We start from the raw sequence: 23,935 nt of genomic DNA, 5'->3' as shown, positions 1-23,935 counted from the left end.
GTGCAATCACCTCTAACGTTACCCCACCAAACAGAAACTTTTCATTTACTTGCCGGTGGCCACCAGCAGCACCATTCGTGGATGAAGCTGGAGGAGGAGGATGGCCTAATGTAAGGGGAAGGCTTGCAGTATTACTTGTAGGAGGATGTCACGAGTCTCCTCCTCTTCCACATTTCCACGTCCGCTGATGCACGCACATGGCCATCTCTCTTCACTGAGAACAGGTGAGATCTGATGATTAGATGAGTTAAACTTGATCTTTCTCTCTCCTGCTCCATCCGCACCAGTTGATGGTAATGTTAGCGATGCGAGAGATCAGCAGCAGAGCAGTTTGTGAGACGGCTAGTTCTTCAACTAGCTAACAGCTGTGGATGGAGGCAGATGTTTTCTTCTCCTTTATCCTATGGCGGAGAGCTTAGTCTTAGTTCTGAAGCCAAGAAAGATTAAAATTGTAAGGTTTTTTGGGAGGCAATGAGAGTGCTTAGCAGTGTGAGAGTAAACCTGAATAACGTGTGGGTAACTTCCTCTTGCGGTAAACGACGTTGGAGACGGATATAACTTATAACGTTCGTTGACAAAGAAAGGTGTTCTACCGACTACACTCGGTTTGAGGAGTAGTAAATAAAGGTTATTTTGTAATGTTCCCTGTTTTGTTTGTTTGTTTGTTCACATACACTGAAGCAAATCGTTTTGTGTTGGCGCGAATCGAGCATTTAAACCCGGGAATGTAACATTGTTGCACAATGTATGATAGCGCGCGGAAGTTTAAAATGTAAAAAAAAAAAAAAAAAAAAAAAAAAAAAAAATATATATATATATATATATATATATATATATATATATGAAAGTAATAGAAAAGAATTAGGTTTATGTGTTCATTTTGTTGTTGTTTTTTCAAGCAACAAGTTACATTGTCTTCCGGGTTTGTTTAAGCACCATAAATGTCTGTCTAAGTTTCAGTGGTTGTTAGTGTATTTTCACAAGTAGTGTAAATCATGGTGTAAATGCACCACAGAGGTTGTAGTATTCCTGTATGAATAGCATGAAAAAGATGTGTTTTGAGGATGCTGCATAATAAATTGTAGTTTATTTTGCTCAATTCTTAGAAATTCTTATCTATTATTAAATGTTATATATTTGTCAATGACTTACATTTGTGCAATGAAATGTATGTTTATAGTTTAAAAATGGCTTCTCACTTTAAAACTTTTATTTCAATCGCCTCTTCTAAACATGTTGTTTAGTTGGAGAAAATATGCAGTTAATATTCTGCTGTTTACATGGTCATAATGTGGCCAGATTTAGATATGGCAAGACACAGACTGTTGGAACAAAAACAACTGAAGGTTTAGACTGTTTGTTTTCAAGTTAAAAACTTAAAAGCTTCAAAAACAAAAACCCAATTGTCAAACTTACCCATCCAGTATATGCTTCCATAGATGAAAAAACATAGAAAAGCACCCCAGTAGCAATTAAATAGATTTTCCTTATTTATGTAAATTATGTCAAGTTATACAGCAGAGCTTGAAAAGAATCAAGGTGTGTTTTTCACTTTTCTATCACTCATTACATGCTAATTTTTGTTTCAAAGTGGCTATGAGTTCTTGAACTGGTCAAGTAGGTCATCTTTCAGGGTGTGAACATTTGGATTGAAAGTAACTCAGCTGCAAATGCTTTGTTTTTTGGGGTTAATTTGAATAATTGTAAGTGTTGCTATGCAAACTCTAGTGAGCACCAGACAAGCAAAACCAAATGCTGAACAGATTTTTGGAGACTTTTAAGGCGTGATCAGAAAGTGTATGAGGACAAAATGTATTATTATTTGTAATTAATTAATTAAATTTATTTATTTATTTATTTATTGGCCAAACTACAAGTGGGAAAAACCTGTCGAATGCATTGTATAAATGTCTTGGGTAAAAAAAAAATATCTCAGTCATGATTTTGATGAGCTAATTCTTTTTTTTTCTAGTGTATAACAAATACATGGGATATAGTATATTTGGTGTATAATAACAGAGCCATGCCATTTTAGATGTACATTAACCCATGTAGATTTAGTGTCAAAAAAGTGGCACCAGTCCCTATGTTTTATCTCCAAAAGCAGTTGTTGATGACCACACCCAACAAGTGTTGCCTAGTTTTTTTTTATCATGGTTCCCTACTGATCTCACTACAGTCGCTCTGACGTTCTGGGCATCAGGTGTGAGGCTCAATTAAAAAAACTTGTTCTCCAAGAGGGCTTGTTAACATTGATGATTGAGGCAAAATGTTTTTGTGTTGTCAGCAAAACCCTACAATACCTGTATTTATTAACATTCCATGACTTTGTTTTATCTCTTTTAGATTGGACGTGGAAAGAAAAACAACATGAGACCAAGCTGAAACTCCATACTTGATGTGAACAGACCCTAATGTGGTTGATGTTCCTCCATCACAATCCTGATTCTTAACTTTTGGAGAGTAAAGTCCATTCAAGTTCATCATGGGGGACAGTGGCTCCACCAGCTCCATGCGTCTCAAGCAAGAGATCTCGTTACTGCATGGCGTTTGTCTCATCGTTGGAAACATGATTGGTTCGGGCATTTTCGTTTCCCCGATTGGTGTTCTTGAAAAAACTGGATCTTACGGTTTGTCACTTGTTGTTTGGGCAATCGGAGGCATCTTTTCTGTTTTTGGTGCTCTGTGCTATGCAGAGCTCGGCACTACTATTCGCAAGTCAGGAGCCAGTTATGCCTACATCCTAGAGACCTTTGGCGGTTTCTTGGCCTTTATTCGTCTGTGGACATCACTGATGATTGTGGAACCGGCCTGCCAGGCAGTCATTGCTCTTACTTTTGCTAATTATTTGGTGAAACCGTTCTTCCCCACTTGCCCAGCACCATATGATGCAGTACGGCTCATTGCAGCTCTCATTATTGGTAAGTGCTTTTCCACTCATTCATGCACGAAGAGATTGCTTTGATAAAAACACATGTAACAGCACTTTAAGCCGTGTAAATAGTGGCACGATAAAGGCAACTTTCCCTGGGATTCACTATGTTTACTGTTCACACAGTTTAGCTTGTGTGAGATTACTCTGCATTGAGTGCTTCATGTCTACATGTTAATGGGCATGGTGCTGATCTGGAGTTTTAATTTTTATTTGATTCTCGCAGTTTCAATATTCGAATAAATTTCGAATACACCAAATATATCTACTAAATATAAAATAGAAATATATTAACTAAATATATAACTTCCAGTAGTGCTGCACAATATATCATTTAAGCATCGATATCGCAATGTGATCATTCGCAATTAGTGGTGTAGTCGCAATTTCGCAATTTAGTCACGGATTGGCCCATTTTTCAGATCAGCCAAAAAGGGGAGGAGATAACAGTCATTTGCTTTCCATTAATTACAAAATCAGTACTACAAGGCACTTTTGGTTTCAACTAACAGAACTTAGAACCTGTAAACTTATTAAAAATAAATGAAGAAATAATCAGCTGAATTAAAATAAATTGTAAAATATTCAGTACTGTAAAATTAATTCACTGTTACTACAACTACTGTTGCTGATAACGCTACATATAGAAATCTAGCATTATAATTTGTACAACCCATATTTATTTTTAGTCTTATTTTTAATAAATTATTCAGTTATTCACTCATAAAACGTCATGTTTTATTGCTATATGTATAATTTTTGAAGAATTATTCAGTGGCATGTTTTTGATGGCTGATTGTTGCCACCTATTGGATAAACAATGTAATTGCTACCTACAACTTTTATTTTTGACCGTCAAGTTAAATGACAGTGATCGTAATCTTTACCATAAATATCAGTGGTTTTATCTAAACTATAAACTATTGTGATCTTAGATTGCAACAGGAAATATTGGGAAATCTCTGTAGACTGATGACATTTCATGCCGTTCAGCCTTATAATCTTAAAATGTGAGCAAAATCACCTGTTTTGTCATCACTTTAGACATTACGCTAGAGAATCATTCAAAGAATGAGTGGCAGAAGAAAGTAGTTCCTCTTACAAAAAGGTTTTAAGACTCTCTGTGTTTGACTTCCTTGTTTATATACACGATTATGCGGTCGAACTGTTGTATAAACGCAATAGCACACTCGTAGAAGTGCGATATGACTATATATCATCACTGGTGGGACACTAAGGCACTCGGCCTGTGGCACACCTCCGACCAGTGCCGATATACAGCCATATTGCACTGCTACTTCTGTGATATTGTTCATGTAAATCGCAGAATTTCAAAATATTGCAATGTTATATTTTTCCAATATTGTTCAGCCCTGACTTCCAGTGTTATTGTTAACTCATACTATAAGTTGACATTTTAATGACTTTGATTTTAATGAAGTTTTACAATGTTAGACACTTTACTTGCATTTTATTATGCTTTTATAATTTGTTGAAAAAATAACTTCGCTACTACTTTTTTATTTTGCTAAATGAACTAAAACCAAGAAAAGTTGAATAAAAAGCACAAACTAACACCTGCATTAAAATTAATGAAAAAAAACAAATAAAAAGAATTCTAAAATCTAATAAAAGCAAATTTTAAATAAAAATAAACAGCGCTGAAATAACACTAAAATAACACTGTTCTAAATGCTAGGAGAGTTTGCTTACTTTAAAACTTTTAAATATCTTCAATAAACCCAGGATGCTCAAGGTGCATGCTTTCTCTGCAAAGTTATTTTATTAATATCCTTTTTATTAGTTCATTTTTTAAAAGCAAATTTGTGTGTGCTTTTGTTTACGTTCGATTTTATTTATATTAAAAAAAACTTTTTTGCAAAAACAAACTCCAAACTCTCATTTTTAGGTAAACTACCTCTGTGTAGCATTACACAATCCAGCAGATGAGCCTCAACACGAGAGTGAACAAATGATGTAATGTTTTTATTTGCTTAACATGCTTGCTCTAACTTTTTTTTTTTTTTTTTTGGGTAAACTTGTACTTTGCCCATGTATTTTGTCTAAACGGAGTGAGTAACGTCTGAATAAACCTTAAAGCATGTGCTTTCTGTTAGTTCAGCTGTTAGTTTCACCACGGCTGCCAGGCTGCTCTCTCCATCCATGTAAGTGTTGGTTGGCATTATTCAGCCGTGTTTTATTTATGTCAACCAAATACTTTCCCTTTGGACTTTAGTTCGCAATCCTGCCAAGACTTCCACAAGACCTTTATAAAGACTACAGTGATGTTGATGTGCAGTTTGATGGAGTTCATGGAGTTCTAGGGTATTTGTCAGATTACTGTGGCAAAGTCCACACTCACTGAATTACTGGACAAACAGAATCACAAATCTACAAATCTTATATAACAGTTTAATTCTAAAGGGTGTATTTTCCTTTTTTTTTGAGACTGAAAGCACTTTATTTGGTCTTGGTCTCTGTGCAACGTCTCAGAATGAGGTGACATTTGGGTTGAGATTAAATCAGGTACAGAAATACCTCAATTAATCTCCTGGGTATCGCAGCGCCGGGACGTCCAGTCGGGCTGGCATTTGCAGTACTGTAGGAACAACACCTCAGAGCCAAAGTCTATTATCGAGGAGTGAATTACTGTCAGGCCTACTTTGTTGGTGTAATTAGATGCCAGAAGTGCCCACTGCAGTATCAAGTAAGTGGAGGAACTTGAATAACCAGTCAGTAAAACAGGAGTTGAGTTAAGAAATTACTCACAGAGCCTATTTAAAGGATTAGTTCGCCAAAAAATGAAAATTATGTCATTATTTGCTAACCTTTATGTCGTATCAATCCTCTGAGACATTCATTTATCTTCACAACACAAATTAAGAAATTTTAGATGGAATCCTGGAGCTCTCTCATCCTCCATTGACGGCAACAGTCCTGAGATGTTCAAAGTCCAGAAAAGGAAACAAAACATTCAAAGTGAATTCTGTGCATAAAAAAGACTAAGACCTTCTGCGTCAGGTTAGGTTGTGCGTTTACTATGGGCAGTACAGAGTATTACCATTAGAGACAGCAGTGCAACATGCAAGCATCGTATTGCCCATAAATGCACATGATCTTGGTGAACACATGCACCTTTTGGTTCCTTTTCTGGACGTACATGGAGGAGCTCTCTGATATCATCTAAAAGACCTGAATTTGTGTTCTGAAGATAAACAAAAGTCTTTGTGTTTTCAATGTGAACGTTTAGGGGTTTGCAATGATGAGGAATGGTAATTCTGGGTGAACAAACGCTTTAATAGCCTTGGATAACCAATTGGTGAACAAAAATACTGGAAGGGGATCTTCTTTTATTTTTATATATATATATATATATATACACATGCACAGCGTGGAGGAGAAAGATGGCGAGATGCGCGCCAAGTGACCTGGTCTCGAAAAAGAACACAACTTCTGCAGTTTGGCAGTATTTTGGGTTTCGACCGAACGAGAAGGGAAAGTTTGGTGACGCTGTCTGAGCCTTATGTCATAATGTTCTTTTATGCATGTTAATACTGTATACCCAGGTAAAATAGGCAGGTATCAAAATTTGGATACAGCCCAAGTCTATCCTGTAATTATGAAGCATTTAACTATTACCTAAATTTTTAGGAAAATCCAGTTGCAATCAGCAGTTTAAAATAGTTAAAACCAGCAGTTTCACAGTAGAAACTGCATCCTCAAAAGTTGCTGTTTGGATTTAAGTAAGCTAATAATTAAGGGTCTATGAATAGATCTACAATGAAATTATTCATATGTTTTTGGTTTGTTGTATGTATGACAACAGTTCTTTAAAACTCTATCTGTTGCAGTGTTTACCTTTTATTTATTTATTTATTTATTTATTTATTTATTTTAAAAAAGCTATGGCCATACATATTCTATGGGCATAGTTGGCAACTTCAATATTCATTGGTATCAAATTGTGAAATAAAAAGCCAGAAACATTTTAATCACTACAATAAAGATCCAGTGATTGACTCTTACAAGTATATTGCTAACAATGACCAGCTAGTGTATACTGTCCATTTTTGACATGTCTGCCTTCGTGTTTTTTTGCAGGTCTTCTGACTATAGTGAACTGCATGAAGGTGAAGTGGGGGGCCATTCTTCAGGTCATCTCTACTCTAGCTAAAGTTCTGGCTCTCATAGTCATTATCATCGCTGGAATGGTTGTCCTAGCCCAAGGTTGAACATACTGACACACACACACATACTGTAGTTTACTTGTATGCTTATTCATGTTCTTATTTTTCTATTTATGTCTGTGCTATGTTTGTACATTTTACACTCTCTGTACTGGTACCTCCTATCATTAAGACAAATTCCTTGTGTGTGCAAGCGTTCTTGGCTATAAAGCTCTTTCTGATACTTTGTATTTTTCCCGTTGATAATTTTTTGTTCAGCAACAACATATTGAATTGAGCAAACATGATGCTAAACCTTAGATTAATCAAAGAGCCTTAAAAATGGAATCAAGTTTTAACAGAAAAGTTAGGCGCATCTGTTTGTAATGTTTCCTGCGCACCAAATCAGTATATTAGAACAATTTTTGAAGGATCATGTGACGCTAAGAACATATATATTTGTGAACATATTGAAATAGAGAAGTTTACTTGTTTATTTACTATTTGAATCTTTATCTAATAAATACAACTTAGATTAAACTTTAGTGCTACACATTTAAATTCATTACCATTTCTTTCTGATGTTTTACTGCAATTTGCATTTCAGGAAAAACAAACAATTTTATGGATTCGTTTGAGAATTCTAAACTGGACCCAGGCAACATGTCTTTGGCTCTGTATGCCGCTCTGTACTCTTACTCAGGCTGGGACACCCTGAACTTTGTCACGGAGGAGATTAAGAACCCAGAGAGGTACATATATCCATGACATTTCACTTTAAGTAATAATAATCTGTTCCACTCATTAATAAGGATCAATTATAATTGAATAGTTTACTGCAGACTCACTTCTTAGGAGCAAATATAGTTGATTAAACAATTTATAGGGTTGCATCTGCTGAAAATGTCAACTTTATGGCTCTATAGCACTTTCAAAAAGTCGCTCTGTTTAAAGTAATGGTTCACCCCCAAAAAAATAGTTGTTAACTTGCCCTCAAGCCATTCTAAACCTGTTTGAGTGTCTTTCTTCTTTTAAACGCAAAAGAAGATGTTTTGAAGAATGCTGTTAACCAGTTGCCATTTACTTCCATACCTTTTCCCTACTGTACATTCTTCAAAATGTATTCTACTTTGTAAATATAATATAATATAATATAATATAATATAATATAATATAATATAATATAATATAATTGTAGATATAATTAATAATAATAACAATAAAAGCTCATGACAGTTTGGAATCAGTTAAGTAAATTACGAATAAATTATTATTTTTTTAATTAAACAAACTATGCCTTGGGGCAGCGCAGTGGCTCAGTGGTTATCACTTTTGCCTCACAGCAAGAAGGTCGCTGGTTTGAGCCCCGGCAGGGTCAGTTGACGTTTCTGTGTGGAGTTTGCATGTTCTCCCCGTGTTGACGTGGGTTTACATTTACATTTACATTTAGTCATTTAGCAGACGCTTTTATCCAAAGCGACTTACAAATGAGGACAAGGAAGCAATTTACACAACTATAAGAGCAGCAGTGAACAAGTGCTATAGACAAGTTTCAGGCGTGTAAAAGTCTAAGAAGCAAAACATTAGTAGAAATTTTTTTTTTTTCTTTTTTTTTTTTTTTTTTTTTTTAGAGAGAGAGAGAGAGAGAAAGAGGGCTCAGTTAGTGGTATAGCCAGAGAGGCAATTGCAGATTAGGAGGAAAAGTGGAGACTAAACAGTTTTTAGTCGTTTCTTGAAGACAGCAAGTGACTCGGCTGTTCTGATGTAGTTAGGGAGTTCATTCCACCAACTGGGCAGATTGAATGTGAGAGTTCGGGAAAGTGATTTCTTCCCTCTTTGGGATGGAACAACGAGGCGACGTTCATTCACAGAACGCAAGTTTCTGGAGGGCACATATATCTGCAGAAGTGAGAGCAGATACGAAGGAGCACAGCTAGAGGTCACTTTGTAAGCAAACATCAGAGCTTTGAATTTGATGCGGGCAGCAACTGGAAGCCAGTGCAAACGGGTGAGTAGCGGAGTGACATGTGCCGGGTTTCCTCCGGGTGCTCCGGTTTCCCCCACAGTCCAAAGACATGCACTATAGGTGAATTGAATAAACTAAATCAGCCGTAGTGTATGAGTGTGAATATGAGAGTGTTTCCCAGTACTGGGTTGCAGCTGGAAGGGCATATTCTGCGTAAAATATATGCTGCATAAGTTGGTGGTTCATTCCGCTGTGGTGACCCCTGATAAAAAAAGGGACTGATAAATAAAGGGAAGCTGAAGGAAATTATTAAATGAACGAAACAATGCCCTTAAAGGGTTAGTTCACCCAAAAATAAAACTTCGGTTACTAATTACTGATCCTCATGTCATTCCAATCCTCTGACACCTTGAAGATGGAGATATAAAATGAAGATATTTTAGATGAATTTCAGGAGCTCTCTCATCCTCCATATATACAGCAACAGTCCAGAGATTATCAAAGTCCAGAAAAGGAACCAAAAAACTATTTCAAAACAGTCCTTGTGACTTTATAGCTTTAACTCTATTCATATGAAGCTCCAAGAACACCTTTGTGTAAAAAAAAAAAACTGTAAAAATGCCTGTTCGCCAATGTCTTCAATGTCAAGTCAGGGTGCATGTTTACTGTGAGCAAGACAACACTTGCATTGCTTGTAGGAAACACACACCCTCTTCTGTTGTGAAAGAGAAGACAAAGTTGAACGTTTTTGGGGGGTTTTTTTAGCACACAAAACTGAGGCAGGGCTCAATCACAATTAAAAGTTGTGTTTAGAAACCTGTTTGAAAACAGCTAATTGCAATCTCTTGTGACCTAGAATTTACTTGAGCTCAATTGACTGTTCAGCCTTTCGTTGAATTGAAAAGATCGTTAAATATCTTAATTTCTCTTTTATAGGAATTTGCCGTTGTCAATAGCAATCTCCATGCCCATTGTCACAATAATCTACATTCTAACTAACGTGGCCTATTATGCAGTGCTGGACATGAATACACTGTTACAGAGTGAAGCAGTGGCTGTGGTGAGTAAATCTTGGCTTGGAGCTAATCTTTTATCATCGCATCCCAATAACTCTAGCTACTGTATAGTCAAACTCTTTTTATTTTTATCCACATGATCCTGGATGCCTCGTTCAAGTTAATTGTCAGCGTCTGTTCAGTTTATTTGCTCCAGATTTGATCATGTTTTCATCTCCTGTTACTCTGATCTAGTTAGGCAGAGCAGCTCGAGGCGGGTCCTCTCTCTAGAGATGCTCCATGACATTAGTCCAGAGCCACAGATGCTCTGCTGTCTACAATTAAGCTAGTTTGCTGCTTCGGAAAGAGTTTTTATGGCTATAATGTCCCACAAACCATGTTTACTGTTTTTGATGCACTGTTTTGTTGCTGATTTGAGGCAGCTGTAGACTACTCCAAAGAATTGCTGTTTTTTGTCTGTGTGTAAAAATCTCAACAGGAGCTAAACAAAAAATACTAAGCATTTGGAACAGGGCTGCAGCTGCATGATATTTAGAGAAGATGCAAGTAAAATTGTGCCATGTTCAATATTCGTATTATTAGTGCAGTTACTAAATCGCAAATACGGTCACACTGTGTTTGTTTGAACAAAAGCAACTCGCAAGGTGTTTTGACAGTCTCAAAACTGCTCTGTTCCCCTTATATGCAGTTTTGTAGGAACTCCATATCTTCATGTAGGGCTGGGCGTTTTGGCTTAAAATCAAAGTCTCAATTAATTGAACATTTTAACTCGATTACGATTAATGAACGATTATTTTATTTATTTATTTATTTTATTTTTTTGCCATCATAGTTCACTGACAGGTTTTGTACAGTAAATATGCTCACATATTACAAGTGAGAGATTTTTGATTGAAGGGTGCATTACTTAATTTTAAAATAACTGAAGGAAACACGCTATCTAGAATCTACTATCTATGATTATTTATTGAACATCAACATTGAACAACTGAAATTAAAACACACATTGCCTAAAACAAACAGTCACTTTTTTCTTATAAAAAAATGAAAATAAAGAACTTGCACTTTTGGAAACAAAATAAATTATTTTAAATGTTTTTCATATTAAAAGTATTTTAAAATAGCAGTATCTTTTCTAAATAAAATAACTATTGCATATCCTGTAAATAATATTTTAAAAGGTGCAATTCTTGCATCTTCTGTAAACAAATATTTTAATGTTAATAATACTTTTATTGTAATGGAAAATATGCCGTCTGGTGGAGCTCCCAATCATTGTCAATGTAGTGCAAACGTGCAACGTGTAGTTAAATTTTTTTTAAGGGTCCGAGGGTAAGCGACCATGCGAAGGCTGCGCCGGATTTTACACGTGCATTCGACACTGTGTAAACCAGCCTTAACCGAGTGGGGTCACATGACTCCACATGCAGTAGGGAAAGTAATTGAAAAAATTAGATCGATTATAGGTTCTGAATGTTGATTACTTTTCGATTAATCGCCCAGCCCTATCCTCATATGCTCTAAATTTAGGTTGATTGTAAAGCTTTGTGGGAAATCATCTTGTTAATGAGAAGCGCTTTTTTATTCAGCTTTAAAATGAAAAGTAACCTTTATGTTTCCACCAAAGTATTGTAAAAGATTGATGGTTTTTGAAAATGATTAAATTGTTCTAAAAATGTATTACTATTAATAATAACCAAATTAATTGTTAAATATTCCTTATACCGTGAAATTTTGCAGTAGTATTTGTTTTTGTAATAAACTTTATGTAATAGTACATAGAGTGATAGAATAGTAATAGAGTGGAATATTAACTATAATTAGTGTTATTGTTATTTTGTCATTCCTGATATATTATTACACAATTACTTTTTTCCTTGCACCAATAAATGCAATTTTATGTGGCATCAAACAGTTAGGGACCTAATAAAACCAACGCTAATAAAAGCACTATAAATTAAATCTTGAAAAAGTGAATCTCAATTTTACTGTATTTATATTACAAGGTTGATGCCTTTTAAAAATGTATAAATGTATTGTCAGTTATTATATTCATTTAGATCAGGGTAGATTGGATGATATTGCAAAAATGCAATCTCAATAATTATTTTCCCTATTGAACGATAGCTATATATATTTTCGACACAAGTTGTTAATTCTTCCACATTTAAGAGAACCCCAACAATGACTGAAGCCACAAATATTAGAGTGTCCATTAAATGACATAACATTTTCGACAGATACATTTTTGTTGCCCAAAAAGTTGGTATATCTCTAACACACTTCTAGATTCCCATTGTTGCACATTTCTGCTGTGTGATTGGCTCTTAGATCAACACAGAGTAAAAACAGTTCAGAGCTTATTGTTATTGACAAATTTTATCGCGATTCGATATAATATGGTTTATCGGCCCAGCTCTAATCAGGGATGCCCAAACGTTTTCCTATGAAGGTCAAAATCCAAACTTCATTGAGGGCTGCAGGCCGATGGTAAATATAGAAAATTGTATTACATTAAAGTATATATATATGTTTTTAGAATATATAAATAAATAATGAACGTATTACAGTAAAAAAAAAATCCAATTTATTGCACAGAGTTCAATGCCGAATACACAAGTCAAGCTTTTGCATTGATTTGCTCAGAATGTTTTGCGCATTATCCTCTGTCTATCGAGAGACAGTTTTTTTTTATTTTGATTCATTTACAACATTTAATTGAAAGTTTAATTTCAGTTTGCTTTTTTGTAGCTCAACTCAATAATGAAACAAACAAAAAAAAGGTTACATTAAATTTAATATGACGATCTCTGTGCCCTATTCACACGGGCCATCAGTGTCAACGCTTTACATTCACTTTGAATGGGTGACATCAAGCATTGCCGAACTGAATCGTAGATTGATCGGTGCTGCTTCAGTGGCATTGTTTGCTGCAGAAGTTGGGAATTTCTCAACTTTTCAAGCACCAATTGAAGCATCAGCCAATCAGATTGCTTAATGCGAATACCCCAGCTAAGACATTAGCCGATTACGGACTAATTTCATTGTGAATGCACGGTTAAAGGCATTCTCCCCAAAGCTCCCCATCATTCTCCTTCTCTTCTCAGATGGAATGGTGGGCCAAATCAAAGGTTACCATGGGCCAACTTTGGCCTGCAGGCCCTATTTTGGACATCTTTGATTTAGATGAATGAATTTAGGTAAACTAGTAGAGAAAATCATCCATTTATTGGCTGTAATATCACTTAAATAGCACCTTTTCTTTTGTATTTAATGCAGACGTTTGCTGACTATGTGCTGGGATATGCAGGCTGGCTCATCCCGCTGTCTGTGGCCATCTCCTGTTATGGAGGCTTAAACTCATCTATCATCGCTGCCTCCAGGTAAAAAAGAAAAAATAACATCCTCTCCCGATAGTCTCTTATTGTTTAGTAACTTAATGTTTGATTGCATCAAAAAACTATTTCTGTTTCCAGGTTATTCTTCGTAGGCTCTCGTGAGGGCCATTTACCCAACGTTCTCTGCATGATACACGTCAAGCGCTACACTCCAATCCCAGCCCTGCTGTTCAATGTGAGCAAACAGGCTCAGACATGTCTATACTATGTTGAAAATCCAGATTCTGTACTGCACAGTTTGGATGTTTTACAATCTGTATCATCTATCCCCCCTCTTCTCCTATAGGGTGGCATGTCGCTCATATTCCTCTGTGTAAGAGATGTGTTTCAGCTGATTAATTACTTCAGCTTTAACTACTGGCTCTTCATTGGCCTTTCCATAGGGAGTCAGATTTACCTGCGCTTTAAAGCACCTGACATGCCTCGTCCTATAAAGGTAAGTCTGTTTCAGAAGCTAAAGAGCTACTATACTAGCTACTATTTAGTGGCCTTTATCACTTCCTGCTCTACAAAAATGCTGTTCCACACAATTTCTTTGTTTTCACAACTTGAATTAATTGAGTTAACTTACAGTAATTGTTTTTACAAGTTTAAGTGTATTAAACAGGGGTTTCCTGCTGAGTTTGGCTCCAACTTTCTTCAACACACCTGCCAGGATGTTCTTAGTATGTCTAGTAAGAGCTTGTTAAGCTGGTTCAAGTGTATTTGATTAGAGTTGGAGCTGAACTCTCCAGGACACTGGCCTTCCAGGACAGAGTTTGGGCACCCCTGGTATTGAACATAAATTAAATTGTCCAAAAGAAACTTTAAGAATTGTATTGTTTTAACTCCATTTTAAATAAGCAGTCTGAACAAGCACCGAATGTCATTTTTTGAGTGTTTGAAAGTAGCATTTTTGTGTAAAGTAGAAACTCAACTGTCAGGTTCTGTAACTTAAAAAGCCCTTCCTTATTTCATAGGAGATAATTACATTTAAGCTATAATGTTACACCTACTGTGAGTGTAGAGATTAGCCACTTTCGACAGCTTTAAGTAGTAGTCGAAAATGCCTTCAGTCGGGTTGATTTTGTTGTGTAAACCACAAAAGACCAAGGTTAAAGTCAAAATTGTTAGCCCTCCTATGAATTCTTTTTCCAATATTACCCATATGAGATTTAACAGAGCCAGAACATTTTCACAGTATTTCTGTAATGTTCTTTCTTCTGGAGAAAGTCATGTTTTGTTTAATTTGTTTGGCGCAGTGGGTAGCACGATCGCCTTACAGAAAGGTCACTGGTTCAAGCCCCGGCTGGGTCAGTTGGCATTTCTGTGTGGAGTTTGCATGTTCTCCCTGTGTTTATGTGGGTTTCCTTCGGGTGCTCCGGTTTCCCCCACAGTCCAAGGACATGCGCTATAGGTGAATTGAATAAGCTAAATTGTCTGTAGAGTATTTGTGTCAATACAAGAATGTATGGGTGTTTCTCAGTGTTAGGTTGCAGCTGGAAGGGCATATGCTGGATAAGTTGGCGGGACTTAAAGGGACTAAGCCGAAAAAAAACGAACTTTTTAACTTCAATATTATAAGCCCCCTTCAAATAATTTTTTTGGATTTGCTACAGAACAATCTACTGTCGTCCAATGACCTGCCTAGTTAACTTAATTAATCTAGTTAAGCCTTTAAATTGCACTTTAAACCGAATAGTAGCATTCTGCAAAATAATCACTAAATTACAACAATTACTACTAATAAATAATAGTGCTGTCAGGAAATTTTTAACCAAGCATCACTAGCAAACATCTAGTCACTTATGCAATTAAGTAGTTAAATTGAATAATTATTTTTGTGATTTTTATCAAATTACAATTGTATTAATTTTTTAAATTATGTATTTTATATTAGTTTGCCGTATATAATTTTGTCACATTAATAAAAATATGTGTGAAATAATGTTTCCTCATTTTAAAATAACAGCTATTTTTATGTAAAAATGAAACCACACACTAATGCTGACCTGTATTTATTAAAATGCGGTGTATAAAATAATAAGTTATCATACTTAAAATTACATTTAAATTTGGTGGCAGAACCGTAAAACTTAAGTGGAGCCTTTTAATATTCATCAAATGAATAATGCTACTATATGCACTCTGTATGTAGGCATGCATGAAACTCATTTCTAATAACTGATTTATTTTACCTTTGCCATGATGACAGTAAATAATATTTGACTTGATATTTTTCAAGACACTTCTATACAGCTTAAAGTGACATTTAAAGGCTTAATTAGGTTAACCAGGCAAGTTAGGGTAATTATGCAAGTTATTAACGATGGTTTGTTCTGTAGACTATCAAAAAAATATAGAGCTTAAAGGGGCTAAACATTTTGACCATAAAATGGTTCATAAAAAAATTAAAACTGCTTTTATTCTAGCTGACATAAAACAAATAAGACTTTCACCAGCAGAAAAAAATATTATCGGACATACTGTGAAAGGGGGTCCAACCCAGTACTAGTAAGGTGTACCTAATAAAGTGGCCAGTGAGTGTAGGTATTCATTCATTAGGTTGTCATTATTCAAATGCATGGCTTGTACCCAAACACATGCTGCTTGCGTTCATTCTTTCATTCAAAAGTATTTGTGAACATTCCTGCAAAAATGACACAGAGCATGACACAATGATAGAGAAATATGAGCACCAGTACAAGTGATCACAAGAGATGCACTTGAATGCATGGTAATACAAGGCTTAATTTGATAACACCTAATGTCATAAATCTAATACTTACAACCCAGCTGACATTTTTATTAGCTCTTATCGCCCTCGTTTATGATCTCCCTAACTGACTCTGTCTTTTGTGTGTCTGTTTCCATGCAGCTGAGTCTGTTCTTCCCCATAGTGTACTGTCTGTGCAGTGTGTTTCTTGTGGTTGTGCCACTCTACAGCGACACAATAAACTCTCTAGTGGGAATCGCCGTCGCTCTCTCCGGGGCGCCAGTCTATTATATATGTGTGCATCTCCCACCCAGCTCGAGACCTGCCTTTTTGGGACAGATGCTTGGTATGTGAGCACACACAAACGCACTTATAAACCTCTCATTTCTCTTGTGTTCTTTGTACTTTTGGTTCTGGCAACACCTGCACTGCTCTGCTTTCTGCTGCAGGCTGAAGGAAGCATTTATTATATTGACACGTTCTCATACGGCTACACCCAGGCTTTTTTTTGCCTTCTGGCGTTTTCTGACATGCTTAAATACATAAATGTGGTAATGTTTAATGAATTTTAGGCCAACTGATTGTAAAGTTTTCTATATGTATGGCAAATTGCTTCACCACGAACAACAACTCTACTGTTTTTTTTTTTATAAGAGACTGATGCTTTTAAACTAGGCTTCCATTAATCTGGCGTGTGTTAAAGGAAAAATATAGGATGTCAGTCATGGGTTGGTGGTCTTGAGGTTATTAGATGAGATTCCAGTTGCAAGCGATTTGTCTGTTCACACCAGACTCAAGATAAGGGATTAATAAAAATCTCAGCCAATCAGAAGGAGGTGTGAGTGGGCTTAGTCAACAAACGTGCTGCCTTTACAAGAAAATGGATGCATAATCCAACTCATGAATATTAAATTTTATTGTCAATAAAAGTGCATGCTGAGTTCTCAGCTTTAACATTCATGTTAAATGTTTTTAAAGGGATTGTTCACCCACAAATACGTATTCTGACATTATTTACTCACCCTCAAGTGTTTACAAAATATATCTGTTTTTCTTTTTTAGGTAAAGGTTCTTTTAAGAATGTTGACAACTTGTAGCCATTATCTTCCATAGTATTTATTTTGAAGATGGATGTCAGTGGTTACAAGTTCCAGCATTTTTCAAAATATATTTTGTATTCAACAGCAATGAAAACCCATCATATTCCCTTTAACTTAATTTCAAGATCCATTATTTACTTTTGAAATACATTGTCATTTAAAACATCATAAAAAAGTACTTAATTCATTGAACACTTAAACAAAGCTCAATCTGTACCTTGTACGTTGTTAACCTTGGAAAAATATCTTTAATTGCGTGTTGTGGTGTGTTACTTTGCAAGGTTTTGAGTCACTTGTACTGTGTAAACTTATAATGTGTTTTAATACAGACTTATTCAGAATAATAGAAATATTGAAATAATCCTGTAAACAGTCACCTAAGTAACACCTTGGCCGAATGCAAAACTTTGGTAAATTCTTATAACTACTACTTGCTTACTCCCAGGGCCATTTATATTGAAGTTGATATTTAGCTACACCATGTTGGTATTTCGTAACATTTAATTTTTACAAGGTGGGTCATTAGCCTCAACCCCCAACCTAACAAATAAGAACATACACACATACTACAGACAATTTAGCTTACCCAATTCACCTTTAGCCCATGTCTTTGGACTTGTGGGATAAAGCGGAGCACCCATGCCAACATGGGGAGAACATGCAAACACCACACAGAAATGGCAACTGACCCAGCTGAGACTCGAACCAGCGACCTTCTTGCTGTGAAGCGACAGTGCTAACCACTGCGCCACTGTGCTGCCCTACAACAACTACTACTAATAAATAATAGTAATGTCAGGAAATTTTTAACCAAGCATCACTAGCAAACATTTAGTGCAGGTGTGTCAAACTCAGTTCCTGGAGGGCCGCAGCACTGCATATTTTAGTTCCAACCCTGCTTCAACACACTAAAGCAGCTGTCACTCTACACTACACTACACTTTTCACCCTATAGACCATTCATATGCATGCGAATGTGACAAACCGGAAGCGCAATCTCGTGCAACAAGCTTCGCAGCTCGCTGCATGGCAAAGATCAAGCTTGGTGAACTCTGACCTGCGAAATCGCATCATGTGATTGCGTGAGACCAATAGAAGATCAAAACATGACCTCTCTTTACAGAAATGTAAAATATGGACCAATCGCTTGCTTTTTTTCATATCTAATCAACTCGTTTAATCCCACCCTTTTTCGCTGTACCGTACAACAGAATTTTGCATGCTCAAACTAGTGTGGCAGCTTTAGGGGAGAGCGGGGCACAAAGGAACACTTTGTTTTGGGCCAATTAATGAACAAAGTAATAGGGTTAGACAAACCCTATTTTTTATTAACAACACTCCACTGGTTGTATGATCACCTAACCTATGGTTTAGTACCAGGAGTACCAGGAGTAAAAATGTTACTATTTACCCCACCTGCAAGGCAAGTTGTAACATGCTTATAAAGGCAGATTTTACACAATTCATTTAAACCGAGTTTACTTCAGTATGTAGCTATGTTTCCTCAGTACTTAGCTCAATTTATTTTTATTCTATAAAGCAGAACATGTTTGTTTATTTTTCTATTTATTGGATAAACACATTTGGATTAATTTGCATTATTATCCATTATTATACAATGCATTTATTTGCATTATTAGCAATAAAATAAATAATTCTATTAAAAATATTTTCTATTTAAAAAAATGTATATAAAGTTCTCACCATTACAATAAAATTTCAAACAAGATTTTGTTAGTTCAATTGGTGTCCAACAGTGTGCGGCTGAATTGTAACATCCTGTATAACTAACCCCGCTGTGTCGTGTTTTCCTCAACTGGCTAGCAGTCACTGTGTTTTTTACATCTTTCAAAATGATTCCATCTTTTAGTCAAGAAGACGGTAATCACAGCAATATAAGATTTTACATACTTTCATAGATTTTGTTTAATCAAAAAATACAGTGTATAATAAAAAAATACTTTAATACTGCAAAAATAGTTTCTTCTGTTTCTCTCATCCAAATTTCGCCAAACTTCTTCAATAATTGGCATGAAGACGTCCGCCGACACTGTGGTGAAAACCTTGGAAGCGTGCCATTGTTAACCCTGAGCAAATACCTTAATTCTGCCTAACATTTCAACCCGCGTTACACAACCCCTACCTGTAGGTTTCAAACAGGCCTGAAGGACTCAATTGGTTTGATCAGGTGTGTTTAATTAGGGTTAAAGCTAAACCGTGCAGAGCTGCGGCCCTCCAGTTTGACACCTGTGGTCTAGTCACTTATGTATTTAAGTAGTTAAATTGAATAATTATTTTTGTGATTCTTCAAATTACGATTATATTTATTATCATTATTATGATTATCATTATGTATTCTATATTAAATTGTATGAAAATGTGTGAAATAATGTTCTGTCATTTTAACATTGTTTGAAAATAAAACACAATCGATATATAAAAGCCATATTGCACTTTTATCTTTTTGATGCTTTAAAAAATAAAACAACTTTTCCCCTGAAGATTAGTATTCATAACTCAAACCGACTGTCCTATATTATTTATATGAATTATATACAACATGGAAAACTGTCACCAATTGTTTTCAGAAAGTTTGGTGATCTGAAATTGAACTTCTATTTTAAAAAGCTTTTCATTTAATAAAAACAAAAACCCTCCAGCCTTATGTTGAACAGTAATATTAATCAACAACAACATGTTTTGCCTTCTTTTACTCTTGTACCCAGATTTAATTAGTATTCTGCACGATTTTCACTTCCTTCCTCCTTTTTTTCAGATATGTTTTCATTGCAAACACAGAAGCTTTGTTACTGCTGTGTAGCAGAACCTGGTTTGGACCTGGACAATCCGCCTGAGGACCACAAAAAAGAATAAACACCAGCTCTAAAGTAAGCTAAACCAGTGATTTAGCCGGATTAGCCAGCCTTTTCATGAGAATAAGCCAAAACTCAAGCTGGAATAGCACGTCTGCACCTTCCAGGCTGAGCGTGCAGGGAATGGAGCAATGGATGCAGACGGAGATTAGGTTTGAAATATTCAACCGAGTAAACAACTGATTACACAAACACACACCAACACAAACACCCTGTGCCTCTGATTCCTCAGACCTGCGACTGTGTTTTGATAAGTGTTCAGTCCAGTGTAATAGAGCGTTCAGTTTCAACCTGTTGTGAATGTGACGGTTATGTGGTGTTTTCTCAGTCAAAGACTTGTATGTAATAGTTTAATAATAATAGTCCTATTTTAGCTTCTTGTGTTTATCAGTCTTGCATATATGAAACTCCTTACTTGAGATGGTCTACTTTTGTTAGGTCTGCTAGCAGAAACATCTGTAGAAGATGCCTTTGCTGGATTATGAATTATGTTTACTGAGATGAAGGATTGTTGCTTTAGTACTCCAAACTTGATAGCCATATCTTTTTTCTTATTTTTTTTAAACACCTGTTTGGGAAAATGACTTCCTACAGCTATTGGAGATTTCCTGGTACCATCAAGCACTAAAAGTGTTTTTTTTTTTCTTTATTTGGTAGATGTGTCAGTTTTTAAAACTAGCCTTCATTTTTAGTGCATTATAGTTTATTTGGTCTTTTGGTTCTCATTTAAATTCCGTTATATGGTGGGTGTTTTTTTTCCCTCTCCCAAAAAATAACATTCATTGGTTATTGCATTGATTCTTTGAGCACTGTCAAAATGTGCAGGTACTACATTAGAAATGTGTCGAGTTTACAGCACAAGGCCAGTAATGGTGTAAAACAGCAGCTTTTGGGTTTACCGCAGTGGATGAAGGGTTACTTAATACCAAAATAAATATTCTGTTAGTATCATTTACTCTCGCAAAGGATTAAAAGGATATTTCACCTAAAAATAACAAAATTCTGCATTTTACTGACACTTGACTTGTTCCAAAACTGTTTGAGTATTTTTTTATTTTTTTTTAAGTATTATTTGTTCTGTTGAACACCTAAAGAAGTTATTTTGAAGAATGTTGGAAACCTGTAACCATTGATGTCCATAGTATACTGTAAAAAAATGTTGGTTTCCACACAATTTGCGTTGTGTTTTTACATTAGTTTTTACAAATTTAAGTGGATTAAACAAAACAATTACGTTGTCCCTCCCAAAAAACTCAATTATGTTGTTTCAGCTTAATTATATAAGTAGTTTGTTTTTGAGTGTAGGAAAAAAAATGTAAGTCAGTGGTTACAGGTTTCCAATATTTTTCAAATTATCATCTTTTGTGTTTTTGAATCTTTATTTGTTCTTCTTTTCGCTTCTAGTGGCTAAAAGCACATGAGTTTGATTAAATAATATTATTATTTTAGTTTTTTTGGGTGAACTATTCCTTTAAGTGTCAACTGTTTGTCAACTTATCTTGACAAACTACATATAATATGCATTTATCATGTATTGTTTTCACAAGTGTGAATTCAAAAAGTGGGGTGAAAGACGCAGAAGACTTTTGTTCATCTTCAGAATACAAAGGAAAATGCTGAACAATATCGGAGAGATCCATAAAAAGTCCAAAACATTTGTATATGGAATAAAACAATAAGTCTATATGACTCTGAGTGGTATCCAAGTCTTCCAAAGAGATATGACCGCTTTATATGACCACAGATTTTATTTAGGTTTTTATCCACACACAAACTCTGATAAGCAAAGCTCAGTCATTGTTTTTTCTAATCAAATGTGCCACATGACATGCAAGAAAAGTCTCATTAGTTGTGACAAATCAAGCAAGCATGATAGATTCTGTGATGGAATCTGTAAGTGGTACACATTGTTAGCTGATCTATATGTGGGAAAACCTAAAGTGAAGCCAGTCTGTATTTTAAAATTGATTGTGTCCCTTTAAGTGGATAAATTGGATTAAAATCGTGTGGATTTATCTTTATCCCTTTATGAAAGTTTTAAGCTTCATGATTTTGGTTGAATTGACTTTAAATAGAAGGACAATATTTAGTTTTTTACTTTGTGTTCAAAATACGAATGAAGGTCTTATGGGTTAGGAATGACATGAAGGTGAATAAATGACAACAGAATTTTCATTTTGGGGTGAACTAACCTTTTTTATATTTATTCATCGATTTTGATCATCACAATGTTATTTTTCTCTTTATTTTTCCACTTTGTTTGATTGTTGACATGCACAGATATCACTTTAAATGCTGACAGAGTTGACATTTTTCAGGATTTCTCCAGAGTTCATCAGTTCCTTATCAGATGGACTCATTAAATAATACACCAAAGAATTGATCATAGAAAAGCCAGCAATTATGAAGCCTTATGTTAATGGTAGTAGCTTTAATGTGTCTTAACTGCTAAATAACAGTAGATCTCACCGTTGATCTTTTATATTGTACTGCAGAACTTGATTCATTGAACAGTTCATCCGTTATTCCAATATTGTCACCAAAGTCATGTTTTAATCCATCCAGAATGAATCTTGCCCTTATATTATTCCTTTCTTAATATTTTGACCAAAAACCTCAACTTGTTTTGCAAAGAGTTGTTTGTTAGGCATCAAAATGGAACATTTAAATGTTGATCGTCTTCATTTTTATGTGAAGAATATTCCATCCGTAGTGTCATATATGGTGATTGAATGTGCCTTTAAATAAGTGTGATATCTATGGCCGGATGATCAATATTTGGCACAAAACGATCTAATTTTCTATATGTAATCTTCTGGGTGTCAATGTTATAAATATGTGCTCTGCTGAACGTTCTTCCACTGCATTCCATTTGTTTTGTATGTTCATGTGAGGCTTTGTGTTACTTTTCATTGGTTTCTTTTATTTATTCCATAGATGCGAGTAGTACTCTTAATAAATGATGATAAAAATCCTTTGGTCAATTTCCTTGTTACAGTTTTTGTTGCAGTTTTCACTCTAACGAAGGCTAATTTAAGATTACAGGTTTTATCAACCTCAAAGTGGAAATTATGCAGTATGTTTGTGCTACACTCATAAAATGGCAGCTCATGTTGCTAGTTTTCTGTGGTATTAGCTACACTTAGAATTCCATCGTAAATATGACTTAAAGTTATCACTTAAAATTAAAAACCTATTTAAAAACCTTCAGAATCTACATGGCAAGACCCTGACAGCCACTTGGGTCAGTAATGCTGACTTTTAAACCACTAGTATGAAGTAATGATGGATTAGAGAAAGACCACCAGAGGGCGACAAAAGACTACGATGATTCCTTCAGCATCAAGCGGTTAGAAGAAGTAACTGGGTTTAAATAGCGTTTTACATCGGTCTAAATTGATTTACGCTGGATTTGGATTAGTGAGCTGCACATTAAATGGCTGCTCGTCCACTTTGCTGTTTTCTGAAGGTAAAAACAATAATTTGATGGTTTAGATATTTTTAAGGGCTATGTGGAATTTAGACACTTGTTATTAGCTTAGCGTGGCATAATTCGACAGGTGAGGTACTTGAAATACCAGTTTTATAATAGTTCAATGAAAGTAGCCTTTTTTTTAGACCGTACGCATAAATGTACGGTTTTATAAGTTCACGACACTTACAATTTTTTTAAACAACAGCAAATATACAATTTAAACATGGCATCCAAAAAATACAAATGTAACTTATAACATAAAATAAACTAAAATATAAATTGCATAATCAAAATAAATAAAAAGACAGCTTCAA

General features: G+C 35.2%; 1 protein-coding gene across 1 annotated transcript; it reads left to right on the top strand.

Moving 5' to 3' along the window:
* Positions 1-165: 165 nt before the first annotated feature.
* Positions 166-21,944, top strand: si:dkeyp-120h9.1 (Y+L amino acid transporter 2-like). The gene is made up of 10 exons (XM_056479699.1): positions 166-224; positions 2,347-2,921; positions 7,034-7,159; positions 7,706-7,850; positions 10,001-10,124; positions 13,360-13,463; positions 13,557-13,653; positions 13,765-13,914; positions 16,336-16,519; positions 20,050-21,944. Exons 2-10 carry the CDS (start codon positions 2,486-2,488, stop codon positions 20,145-20,147), a joined length of 1,464 nt encoding a protein of 487 aa, XP_056335674.1. The 5' UTR covers positions 166-224; positions 2,347-2,485; the 3' UTR covers positions 20,148-21,944.
* Positions 21,945-23,935: the final 1,991 nt, after the last annotated feature.

Source organism: Danio aesculapii, chromosome 19, assembly GCF_903798145.1.
Source record: "Danio aesculapii chromosome 19, fDanAes4.1, whole genome shotgun sequence".
Taxonomy (NCBI): domain Eukaryota; kingdom Metazoa; phylum Chordata; class Actinopteri; order Cypriniformes; family Danionidae; genus Danio; species Danio aesculapii.
This window is presented reverse-complemented; position numbering and strand designations above follow the sequence as displayed.